This window comes from Ophidiomyces ophidiicola (assembly GCF_022830035.1).
Source record: "Ophidiomyces ophidiicola strain CBS 122913 chromosome Unknown scaffold_4, whole genome shotgun sequence".
Lineage (NCBI taxonomy): Eukaryota > Fungi > Ascomycota > Eurotiomycetes > Onygenales > Onygenaceae > Ophidiomyces > Ophidiomyces ophidiicola.
The window spans coordinates 1,162,145-1,174,512 of NW_026054644.1; the positions used below are offsets into that span (position 1 = coordinate 1,162,145).

Consider the following 12,368-nt stretch of genomic DNA (forward strand, 5'->3'; position numbering starts at 1 on the left):
TTGGTCTTGAGCCCCAGAGTTCCAGCAGCGATACTGTTTGCGAGAAAGTGACCAATGACAAGCACATATCGATACATGGTATCAAAATACACAGTATCAGGCAAAGAGCTGGATGAATATATGACACCTACGTAGCTAGTTCAATCGGGCTCCCCAGACTGAAGCAGCGTCAACGCACCGAGTCAATACTAAGGGGAGAAACCTGAGGGCAGACCACCAGGTATCTGAAATTATCATTCCACCTCCAAAGGGGTATCCAAGGTGTTGCTGCAATGTGGGTACTCAGTATATGCTCCCCGCAATTTAGGAACTGAATACTGACACTATCGCACTCGCAGAAACAAAACCAAGACCAGGAGAGTTAAGGAAAAGCATGTCAGCGATATCGCCTTCTAGCGAGCAGTTGTTTCCTAGTATTGTCACCTATAGGTGAAAGAGCGACGTTGGCCATCAGATTAGCAGTATAAAAATACGTTAGGAGCAGAAGCTGCCCTATAGCGTATTCTCCTATGGGTTCTTGGTAGCCTGACTGACCATTGTGAATCATAGTGTTTTAAAGTACTAAGTACCGATACGATGGGTACCGACTGATTTGTAACACCTAAAATTGATTCACCAGGCGCTCCAGGCAGTAACTAGGAATAACTAGGCCGGGTGCCACTCTGAACTAAGGAATGTAGACTGGTGTAGTGTCCAAAACCCCGACTCCAAGTGAGCCTCGGTGTGAAGATGCTATTGCTGGAGAAAATAGCAGCTAAACGTCCGCGTACCGAAGTAGTAGTATTTGTTGGCTCATGGCGCTTGTTGTTGCAGTGCGTGAACCCTGGATCGATGATCACTCGACGTCCAAATGATTCCGAAAATAAACGCGCCACCGAAGTAGGAAGGGTCCGCTTGGCATCACCGGCCAATGACAGTCCGCGATGGCTACGGCGACCACCTGGAACCAAGGAAATTCTGCCACTACAGCGAATACCTTATCGTGACTCCTGCCATCGGCCAACGTTCCCGGTTTAAGAGATCCGGCTCCTCATGAATTATATATACCTACCTATATGCCTACCCGGCCACTCACTTTCCTTTTTTTCATTTTCCTTCACTTCCCACGAACATTCATTCTCTCGGACCACGAGCCTACCCTCTTTACCTGCCCAAGATATCATTACTCCTCGCTTATTTTATAGTATAAATATTCTCTTCAAACGAGCCATCGCCTACTAAGATGGCCGTTTTATCACTAGTTCAGCTTGCTCGTAACGCCTGCGTCAAGCAGGCTAAATGTGAGCCTCTCCAATTTGTAACCTCCGTTAGACTTCAAAAGAACAGCTCTAACTTACTTGAAATAGCAATACACGGCTTGGGAGATGCCCCATTCGAGCTTGTACGACCTATTCTCGCAAAAGTCGAGAACCCAAAGCAGTTGGTAAGACTAGAAACAATTTACCCACATCTCTCCACTGCCCCTTTTTGTAGCGTGACTTCTTTGCTAAGCTATCATTTAGCATAATATTGAAACCAGCTCACCGCAGCTCAAACAGCAGATGAGTGAGTTCTGGGTCGAAATTATCAAGCGGGACATCCCGTTCTGGAGGGAGGTGGACCTCCAGGTACCCCAAGAGAGCTGGTATTATTTCTACCTCTCCTTGAGAAAACAAGCCGCAGAAGAGCTCGAGCAGCAAGCCGAGCAAGTCAGACAGGTCATGAATGGCCTGAACTCTAAAAAAGTGAAGCAGTCACCAAAGGTTGTCAATGCTAGGAAGCTGGGCCTGCCAAAGGAAAAGCCGACCAGCCTGCAAAGATACGCCAATTTCGACCGAAAGATGGGCGGCATAGAGCCAGTCTTTGTTTTAGCTCCTCCTGCAAAGGATGATGGTAAAGGCCTGACGCCATTCTCTCAGCAGTCGCGGTGGCTTTTGGAAAAGCCGAGATTGCCCTCACAAACAAAGTCCAAGAAGTCGGCTTTACCAGTAGTAAAGCGGAATGGACATCTTTGCATTCCTACCCACCAATTAAATAAGAGAGCGTCAACTGTTACCAAAGCTCCGAGATCGTTTCTTGATGACTACAAGTATGAGCAGAGGCGGGCAGATATTAAAAATGGGGTGCCAAATGCAATCCCAGGTGGAATCACCGGTGGTAGCCCACAGAGGCCAGCTATTAGCAAACTGCTTCCCATGGCTTCATCAGCAATTCGCTCGCGCCCTACACTAAATCCAGTCTCGCCGTCCACTATCGTTAAGGCTAGAACCGGCTCTTCACAGACGGAACATGCCGGCCCAACAACTCAAAAGCCCGTCATCGACTCACCAGCGGAGTCCGTGGTATCAAAAGAGTTACAATTATCACCAAAGCCTTACCCTGTACTACCACGCAAACGTCGATTACCCCCTGCTAACCCGCTTCTAATTCCTAAAAAGCGGGTAGCATCTTCAACACCGAAGAGACTAGCATAATGTGCCAATCTCTAAATACCTCTAAAACCAATGAACAAGCTAGGAGCCAGCAGGTATATAACACCAGCAATTTAACGGCATTACACCAAAACCGCATTGTTCTTCCGATCTTCTTCAAACAACTTGGTTAGCGCTATGGGTGCATAGGATATTTTGGGATATGATAGCAATTACAACACTCGAGCAGAATTATCATGATATACAGCCATTTTACGGCAAGGTTTTTTAAACACGTACACTTTTTTGACTTATATACCGGATTTTCATACACTGTCCAAATAGAAAGCGGCTTCTTACCGATTTAACCGGCAGGCGAGCGCTTACCTGGAGCTATTTATTATTGAAAGACAGCGAAGGAAACGATTGCATATTTTCTGGAGTTATCAATTGAGCTGGAGTGTGATGGATCAATTTTGATTATGAATGTATAGTAAATGTTCCAGTTGAAGGTTATTTCAATAGAAAGGATACCAAGGGGCAAAATTGACACTCCTGAGTATTGTACATCAGCTTTGCCAAAGGGAAGACCGTTGTTTATAGGCCGTAGCAACTGGATCTATACACAACACGCCCCCCTCAAAAAAAAAAAAAAAAAAAAAAGAGGGGAGGGAGAAAGAGAGAAACATCTTTCAAACTTAAACTGTAAGAAATACCGGCTCACTCATAATGATGAGCTTTTCGGGGAGGCAGGAATCACTTCATCTGCCTTTACAAAAAACGCAACACTCTCAATGTATGCCATTGGAAGTTTGGCCAGGGAAAGAATTGGAGACGTCATGAGCCCACCCCGCTAGTCAACCAATATCCGTGGCACTCCAGGCACACACAACTTCAAAATAAAATTTCTCTCTTTTCAAATGGGTACCACATTTATTTGCCCCCTCGTAGAGCGAGGACAAGGTGAAGTGTGGCCCCGCCTTCAAGGTTGTAGTCCTGCGCGGTCTTGTCATCGGCCCTATTTGATCCAGCGAAGTCAGTAATCAATTTCTCCTGGAATTTTCAGAACATGAATGGTTGATGTAGCCGCGAAAATGGCTCTGTTGAAACGCATAAGTGGAAAGTGACACACATCTGTTTCCCTCCAAAAATCAAACGCTGCTGTACAGGCGGAATGCCCTCTTTCTCTTCCACACGCTCCTTAATTCGGGAAACCTAGAATTTGTGAATAGCAGGGCTTGTCAATAAGAATGTCGCGTTCAAGCGTCTTATACCCGCGTGAGAAGCGGTGGGGCGGGGGGAAATGGTAACGGCGGTCAGAGAGACGCACTTTGAAATCCGGCTCGATATCGAGCTCAATTTCTTTTCCCGTAAGCGTTCGGACTCTATTAGATGAGAAGAAAAGGTGTTAGTCTCCATACAGAGCGCTTTTCAGTGACACGGATGGGACCCAACTTGATCAGCATCCTCGACTTTGGGGTTCCACGGCCGGCTCGATTGGTCTAGGACAGCGAAGTTTGTTGTTTAATTAGTAGTTGGTGGTGCTGCGAGGTAGATAGTAGTGAGCTTTCTGGTGGTAGGATCTGGGGTGATATTGATGTTGGAATTGAATTGTTTACGTAGCGGGGTCAAACACGCAAGGCAAGGCCACCAGGGTGGGGTAGGGCGTTTGGTTCTTCACCCTGTCAATTCAGAACTAAAGACATGGCTACTATATAACGGCAGTTTTTTCATCACATATTAGAACCAGTCGCTTGCAGCCTATATGTTCATTTTAATAATGAAATTAACACAAGTGCTTGATCCCTAATTATTCAGCCTATGCGTTTGCAGGCAGGCAGCCTACTTTCATACACTGAAATTTGGCTGTATCAAATAGCGAGTGGAAGCTTAGAAATACCTCAACTACATACTGGTGAAAATGGACAAGCGGCAGCTTGAGAGCAGCTTCAAGGCAAGTAATGTGGCATCTACGTGTGATATATTTTAAGAGCGGAACTTCTGAAAGACTGGGTAACCGTAAAAGTTTGGATGCGGCAAGTACTGTACAAAATGTCGGGCTAGCTAGAGTCAAGCATTTGAGCAAATCCAGAGCACTCAAATGAGTGCTATTTCCTAAAAATCAGCATTAGGAGTCATCAATAAAGTAGCCTAATGTATTTGTGGAAGCTCCGCCATTTAAATAATTAGTAAAAGCGACCAGGAATGGGCCTCCCGTTTTGATATACGGAGTATGTCCACATATATAGATAGAAATTTTAAAAGATCAAGCAAGTCAGTAAACCATTTAACTAATGGTGGTTGTGTTGAAGCTGTTGAACCCAGGGCGATGCAGGCAGGTACCTAATGACTGGTTGGTTGCCGAATGGGGTTAGCGCGGTGGTGGAACACCATAAGCGAAAAGGTATCGCACACTCCATCTTTAGCACCGCGCGATTCAACGATCGAGACGACAACGACCACACCCAGTTCGTGACCCGGCAAATCAGTCAAAATGGTAAGGATATACTTTTCATTACTTTTTGGAGCCAGAATTTTGTTAGAGCGAGGCATTGCGACATTCCACCGATGACCGACGCCTGACCGATACCGAAGCACCCCACGATCGAGATGTTGCGGTTAAATCGCACGGCAGAGATGGTGGATGATCGGACCGGACATTTTTGAATGAAAAATTCGAAGATTTTGAATGAGAAGCCCGTTCAGAATGGGGCGGAAGCATTTTGATGCGATCTATCTACACAACTTAAGAACTCGCACACAAACGATCGACAATATACGTACTTTACCCAGTGCTACAGCCAATGCACCGTTACCTTGAATTCCGAATATGTCGTCTCGGTGGAATGCAGATGGGCTCCAATCTGTCGTTTAGCATTAAAAAGAATGCCTGGCTGACAATTCGCCATTTGCGCAAAACAGGTCAACATTCCCAAAACCCGCCGGACATACTGCAAGGCCAAGCAGTGCAAAAAACACACCCAGCACAGAGTTACACAATACAAGGCTGGAAAGGTGAGCTACCACCTGTGATCCTTCGACCTGCTGGGAGAGTTTCTTTCTCTGTGACAGTGGCTAATTTTATGTTTTTCCATTATGATAGGCTTCCCTGTTCGCTCAGGGTAAGCGCCGTTACGACCGCAAGCAGAGTGGTTACGGTGGTCAGACCAAACCCGTGTTCAGAAAGAAGGCGAAGACCACAAAGAAAGTTGTTCTGCGATTGGAGTGCACCGTCTGCAAGACAAAGGCACAGCTCGCTCTGAAACGATGCAAGCACTTCGAATTGGGGTGCGTACCTTTTCTCTCTATTATTATTTTCTGCCTGCCTAAGAACGATACTCGATGCACTCACTATTGGTGAACTTTGCTAACTATTTATCAAAATAACAGTGGTGACAAGAAAACAAAGGGTGCTGCTCTCGTCTTTTAAACCTCTTCCTCATAAAATCAAACACTATTATGGTCATGTCATGTCGCTTTTCATATCCATTTTATTTCCTGTTTTCAAGGCATGGCGGCGAAAGCTCTGTAATTAGGGCAGGTGACTGGTTATAGGAATGGAAGTCGTGAGAATCTTTTGAAAGAATACCTAGCTTTATATTTTCATATCACCGCGCCTTGGGGGACGAAAATGGTGTGAATCGGGCAGACTATGAGTTTGGAAAGTTTTCTAGCGCTGCTCAGAAAGCACTGCCAGAACTGTTTCATCCGATGGGGTGAAGCGAAGAAAGGTTTATACTACCTGTATTAATGCAGGTAGTGGAATTGAATTGATATCTTTTTCAAAAAATATCTTTAAGTCTGTTCGCTCAATAGCATGCGGTCATGCACACCTGCAACACCTGGATCGCATTTCTTCTTAACAGTGCCATTGTTATTGTTAGGATTGGAAACAACAACCATTCTCAAACCTCCCCAACGCAACTAGCCGCACGTAATGCAGTTGGGGTGTCCTCTTTACTAGTTAGGCGTGCCACCCTCGTTTGCCATAGTTACCTAAAGGCTAATCCGCTGATGTAACCTGAAGCTTATGAATATCTGTCACTAGCCAGTCTCGGCGTAATCTATTGATGGGATGACGTAGGGCGCTCAAACCTCGGCAGTGCCCAACTCAGTTGTTATGAGACTATGTCCGAAGATAGGCCGTGGAGTAGTGATTGAAGACAGATGACATATCCAAATGGTGATGAAATATTTTACCCTCTTTCCATGAATATCAGGAAAAGTGAACTATTTGCAAAATAAGATTCAAAAAAAAATCCTCCTTCCAAGTCATTTCCAGACTCATAAATCGTTATTCTCATCAAGAAATCGTTAAAATGTAGAGATATCAAAAATAGAACCAATTTAAAATGTAACAGAAGTCAATAGTATAATAAGGAAATATATATCATGACATAGTGTGATAATGAAAACGTTGCTCAAGAAGAAAGATAAACAAATCGCGCGAGAATGGCGAGGAAAATACTAGAAATTACCAAAAGGCAAAACCAAATAGGGCCAAATGATCTACCACCATGTTGTTGACATCGGATGCCCCCGTGAATCAAATCTATCTGGCAAATCAACAGTAGCATCAGAATCGGAGAAATGATTTCCAGATGAACCAAGCGGAGTTTTAGAGCTACGCTCATGCCGTGAAGCTATTAGTACTGGTGATGGTGATCGAGAATGACGTTGACGACGTCGAGAGGAGTGGCGGTGGCGGCGACGGCGATAATCCTTGTATTCATCAACAGTCGAATCGCTATCATCAGTCTCGTAACCGTTGTCCTGTGGGGAAGAAATGGAGGCAACATCAGGTTCTAGATCAAATTGAACAGTTTTGCCTGGCAGAGGACTAGGCGACCTGAACTGGGAATCTGAGGGCTGAAGTGTTGCAGGAGGGTGATTATCACCCGGCTGTTCTGACGGATTGTCCTGGTTTACACCTATCAAGTCAAAATATCAGCTATGAGATCTCTAACAAAAGCACTACCTGAACCCACCATCATCTGTACTGTGATGCTGCTCGGTAGTGGGGATGGATTTCGGAACAGCACTCACATTCTCATCACCTCTGGGTTGCTGTGGCGGGTATGGATCGCGTGTTGTTGGAGGTGCATAATTATATGGCTGAGGAGTGGAAGGCCCAGCACCCGGGGGTGGTGGGTAGTCAGAAGAGTAATACGGGTGAGCGGGAGGAGGAACAGGCGCAGGAGGATAATCAGAATAGTTGGCAGGGCTGTGGGCATACTCCATTGGTCTTGGCGTAGGGGGCGGCGGAAACTGATTTGTATGGGGATAAAAGCTTTCTTGTGAAACGGACGAGGCGCTGGGAGGAGGCGGAGAAGGCGGGTAACGTGCAGAATCATAACTGTTCTCTACAATATCACTTTGAGATTCTTCTTGTTCAAGCCCTATAGAATACATTAGTGGATTAATTCTTTCTGTGAGCCACGGCAGAGAGCCGAGGCAAGGGGGAGAAAGGAAAACGGGGAAAAAAATACCTACTTCGCGCCCTCTCGGCTTTCTTTCGCTCTTTTCGCTGTTTATACTCATGAGCAGCCAAGCCAGCCGCACCGGCAGCGCCAGCAGCGGCAATACCGGCAGTGGCATATTCCCTGGATCGACTCTGGCTACGGCGCCGGTGTCTTCTCTCCTGGTCAGACGACCAACTGTCGGTGGATAGGCTGCGACGGCGGCTGCGGCTTCGACTATACCTCCTGTTGGCATAGTACGGAGGGCTTTCAGGTCGGCCATAGTAATCGGCAGCCGGAATTCGGCCTTGTATTGGGTCGCCGCCATACTCGATCAAATGGGGTGCCACGCTTGGTGCAGTGGTCGTGTAAGATCGCGCTGTGCTTCTAGAGCGACTCCGAGCACGTCTCTCTTTTTTTTCCTTTATTTTTTCTTTTTCCTTTGCCTTTGTTTCTTCGCCTTTCGCTTTAGTTTTCTCGTAGACCGCCGCAATTGCAGCGCTTCCTAGGCCAGCGGCAGCAATTGGAAGACCGGTGCGAAGTCGACTCTTTGAGCGGGCGTTTCTTGGCCGAGACTTACTGCGTGCATGCTCAATCAGGCCGGCAACCGCTGCGCCTGCTAGGCCTGCTTCTGCCATTCTCTTGTTACGGTGGTTGGGATCACGAGCATCTGACACAGGGCTGGGGGAGGAACGACGACGACGGGATCGGCTTCGACGGCTCGATTTATCCGACTTCTCCTCTCTTGCTTTCTCAGCTTTATTGTCAGAGTGCTTTTTAGCCAAAGCAACAGCTCCGGCAATCGCGGCTGCGCCCAATCCCAACCCAGCCAGAGTCCGGACACGAGAATGGGAAGATGAACGGCTGCGATGGTAGCGTCTATGGCGATATCGGTAATGCTCATGAAGGTGGTCCGTTCCTCGATCGACAGAGCCTCCACGATGGCGACTCTTGCTGCGCGGACGACTTTTGCTTCTATGACGGCTGCGGGCACGAGTGATTGCGTCGGCAGCCAGAGCACCAAGTGTTCCAGCGCCAACATCTTTGCCCACACGCGCCAAAGCCGTGTCACGGTCGCGCGGTTTCTTTTGATGGCGGATCAGCTCTGCGGTTCCTACACCAACTAGAGCACCCTCTGCTAGATGGCGTTTGTAGTGAGGGCTTTCGTCACGATCGGTCCGAGAGGTGTATATCGTTTCGTCATCACTGTTATATTTCTGCCTTCGCGACCGGGCGCGCCGGGGGCTTTCGGTGCGGTAGCTTCTTCCATCGTACTCTGAACCGGGCCGCGCGTTGTCATATTCACGAACCCGCCGGTAGTAGTAATAGTCATCATCTCTTGGATCACGGCGAGCTACATAGCGGTCATCTGTCTCAGAACGATGGACGATTTGGTAGTCGGCCTCGGAGCGGGGGGAGTAGTTGGCGCCACGATAAACGGCTGCAACCTCCATATTGTTTAGTAAAGACTAATCCTGATAATGGAGAATAGTATTGGGTAGGCAGGGCCTAAAAGGGTATAAAAAGAACCAGAGGCGGTATGAAGAAAGAGGGGAGGAAGACCCACGATCGAAGTCGGTGTCCAGGTTATATTCGTAATCATAGCGGCGAGACGTTGCGCTACGATCCTCCCGATCCAGAGTCCGGACGGCCAGTTGACGTTCACTGGTGCCGGGATCGTCTCGACGAGAGGAACGGTCGTCTGGAATGACGTAACGTTTAATGGTGGAATACGTCGTTCTTGGGTCGGAGTGGCGAGACATCTCGTCCCAGTCACGGTCCCGTTCTTTGTAGGAATAGCTCATCGGTGCTGATGAAACGGACAGAGAAGGTGCTTTAATACAAATCACAGAATGATGCCGACGCCTCAGCTGTCAATGAGCAACAGGTGGTAGGTGCTGGAGGGCGGGGGAGGGGTGAGAGCAGAGATAAAGAAGGGCGGTGGCTGGCGCCCTGGTGGGCTGGTGGGCTAGTAGGCAGGTAGGCAGGCAGCTAGTTCAGCACCCAAGTTTCGCAAGCAACAAGGCTGAGCGGCGTTTTGATAGACAAGAAGAGAGACGGGCGGGCAACGAGGTTGGTTGAGGAGGAGCAGGAGAGGGGCAAAGGATCGCCGGGCGGCCGTACAGACGGGCGCAGAACGCCAAAGACCGCGCGAAACGCAGTGAGCCGGGGCGTCACGATGCGAAATAACGAGAGCCGGACGGTACCATACGGCAGGGATGCGTCGAAGCGGCTGGCGGCTGTGCGCGTAAGGTCGTCTGTAAGCCAGGCGGGCGCATCGTAGCGCAGGCGTGCGCTTAGCAGCCGCGAACGGCGCTGGCAATACGCAGCCCCTGCCAGATGACGCGGGCCAAGCGACGGCGATCCCACGTCGCCCGCGGAAGGAAGCAAAGAGGGCGGCCAGAGGACGAAGCCGAGTTCAGGCACCGCGGCGGGGAATGCTTGCTTGTGAAAGAGCTGACGTCGGGGCGGCCGGGCGCGGTGGGTGTCTGGCGGGACCGTCAGAATGATTCATTTCTCGGCCTTTGTGTGCCGGCCAGGGCGCTGGCGATCTCCGCGGGCTGGCGTATCTTGTCTGCCAGAGCCGCAGCCTTGTCTAGTTAGTCGGCGCCCTCTGCCTGCTGGGCGCCAATAACAGCGAGGATCGTGAGCTCATAGGCTCTCTTCTGCGCCGGTCTGGGGTTTCAAAACAGGGCGCCAGTACGACGGCTCGCCCTGACGCCCGATCCTCTTTCTGCGATCAAGGTGCCTGTACGCCATACTTAGGCATCGTGGCGGTGGTGGCAGGTGCATGTTCTCCTTTGTCTGCCCGCTGCATGCGGCCAGCATCCTGCGTGCAGCTACTAGTAATTAGCTATAGTAGCGCCTGGTATAATATTAGAGGACTCAGCCCCCAGTAGTTCATGTTTCGGTCGGCTTTCAGCTCGCCCCCAATGCCGACGGGCTCAGCGCCCGGCTGGTTCACAACTCACGGCTATGTTGGGCGTCGTTGAACGGCGGAGATGTCGTCCGGGTTTCCTATTTGGCACAGTTGCGAACCATGGTTGGGCCCGCGCGGTTCCAGAGTACAAGATGGGCCGGTGCAGTATGTGTACAGAGACAATAATGGTGTCATACTCCGTACCCGCGCCCTCTCTAACTTCGACAGCCTCCTCCCAATGGTCACTTGCGATGTTGCATCGATGCTAGCTTGCAAGTCAGCCGCAACGCCGCGTTGTTCTTACGTGTCCTCGAGGCCGTTGTGCACCCCGCCAAAATGGTCTGGGTTAGGACCCTGATAGCTATGTATGTATGTACAATAAACGTAGTCTCGGGAAGGATATTGGAATGAACGCCCTCTTCCGCCACTGCAAGGCCTAGGTATGTATGTTGCACAATATCCTTCATCAAATTATTCGAAAGAGTTATCATTACCGGTCGGACATTACCCCCGATATCCGGACGCTGTGGTCACGCATCCAGTTGTATGTGCTGTCTGGGTACATCGTAAAGGCTCCGAGCCTCCGGCCGCTTTGATTTCCAGCCTTATCCTAACCAGCCATGTGACCAAAAGGATCAAGCGACCTGCATTGAAATGAACAGAGACGATGTCAGATACAACCTAACCATTTCTTGGATACCCAAATCACCACCAGGAAGAGGCTTCGTTATGTGAGGCCTCACTAAACGGGTATCTCACTCGAATATCACCCTGTTCTGCCAACAATATGGAGTTCATTCTTTGTCTGGCCCGTGGGTTTACGCGGGAGAAGGTCTTCAGGATTATCATCAGCTAATTGCAATAGCAAAGTGGAATACGTAGAATAGTCGCTGGGAATCCTTAATCATTTTGGGGTAAAACTTGTTAAGTTTACCTACAAGTAGTAGCAAATTCTATCGAGTTTTGTTTAGATTCTAGCCTGCCTGAAATGAGGGAAGATACCAAGCAATCCTGAAAATATGTCATAGAAAAGGGTCCTAATTATGTTTTAATCGAGGAATTTATATTAGTGATCATCACTGAAGATTTGGTGGTCCATTGACGACGCTGTGCGTGACGCTTCATGAGTATAGGGAAATAAACAGAGAAATATTTCGGAGGATATGGGTAGAAGAAGAATATCAGGCCCTTTTCCTATATAATAACCCCATGGATAGCGGTTGCATTACGTTCCGAATTGCGATCCTGAAAGAATAGGCAAAAGGAAGAAAAGAAGCGAGGATGCAACTCTGGGGGTGTAGGCTGGTTTCCAGGAAGAGGATATCCCCCCTGCATCTTTGTAGGCGGGACACAGGAGTATTATAAGGAGCGGCGGTCAGGAAACGGATTTATCTCTCACTTAGCCTTCATCTTCTGCAGCGAAAAGCTTCAGCCCAGCCGACCACTAGTTACTCCGTAACTACCCGTATCTGCAGCTAAAAGCACGATAAACAACCGGTGCCTCGACAGGACTCTGCAGGACCAGAACTGAGATTGAACACTGGAGCCAACATTACTGCTCCACTGCAAGCAGAGGGAAGGAAACACCACTCGGCAGCT

At 48.8% G+C, this 12,368-nt stretch overlaps 2 protein-coding genes across 2 annotated transcripts; one reads left to right on the forward strand and one right to left on the reverse strand.

Annotated features, from left to right (window-relative positions):
- Window positions 1–1,222: 1,222 nt before the first annotated feature.
- LOZ57_001834 (uncharacterized protein) lies at window positions 1,223–2,453 on the forward strand (the record flags this gene model as incomplete). The annotated part of the gene is made up of 3 exons (XM_049250916.1): window positions 1,223–1,280; window positions 1,347–1,423; window positions 1,503–2,453. 3 exons carry the CDS (start codon window positions 1,223–1,225, stop codon window positions 2,451–2,453), a joined length of 1,086 nt encoding a protein of 361 aa, XP_049110500.1.
- Window positions 2,454–6,899: 4,446 nt separating this feature from the next.
- On the reverse strand, window positions 6,900–9,654 carry LOZ57_001835 (uncharacterized protein; the record flags this gene model as incomplete). Its single annotated transcript, XM_049250917.1, has 4 exons — window positions 6,900–7,321; window positions 7,379–7,789; window positions 7,884–9,290; window positions 9,417–9,654. The coding sequence occupies 4 exons, from the start codon at window positions 9,652–9,654 to the stop codon at window positions 6,900–6,902; spliced, it is 2,478 nt and encodes an 825-aa protein (XP_049110501.1).
- Between the last annotated feature and the right edge of the window lie 2,714 nt (window positions 9,655–12,368).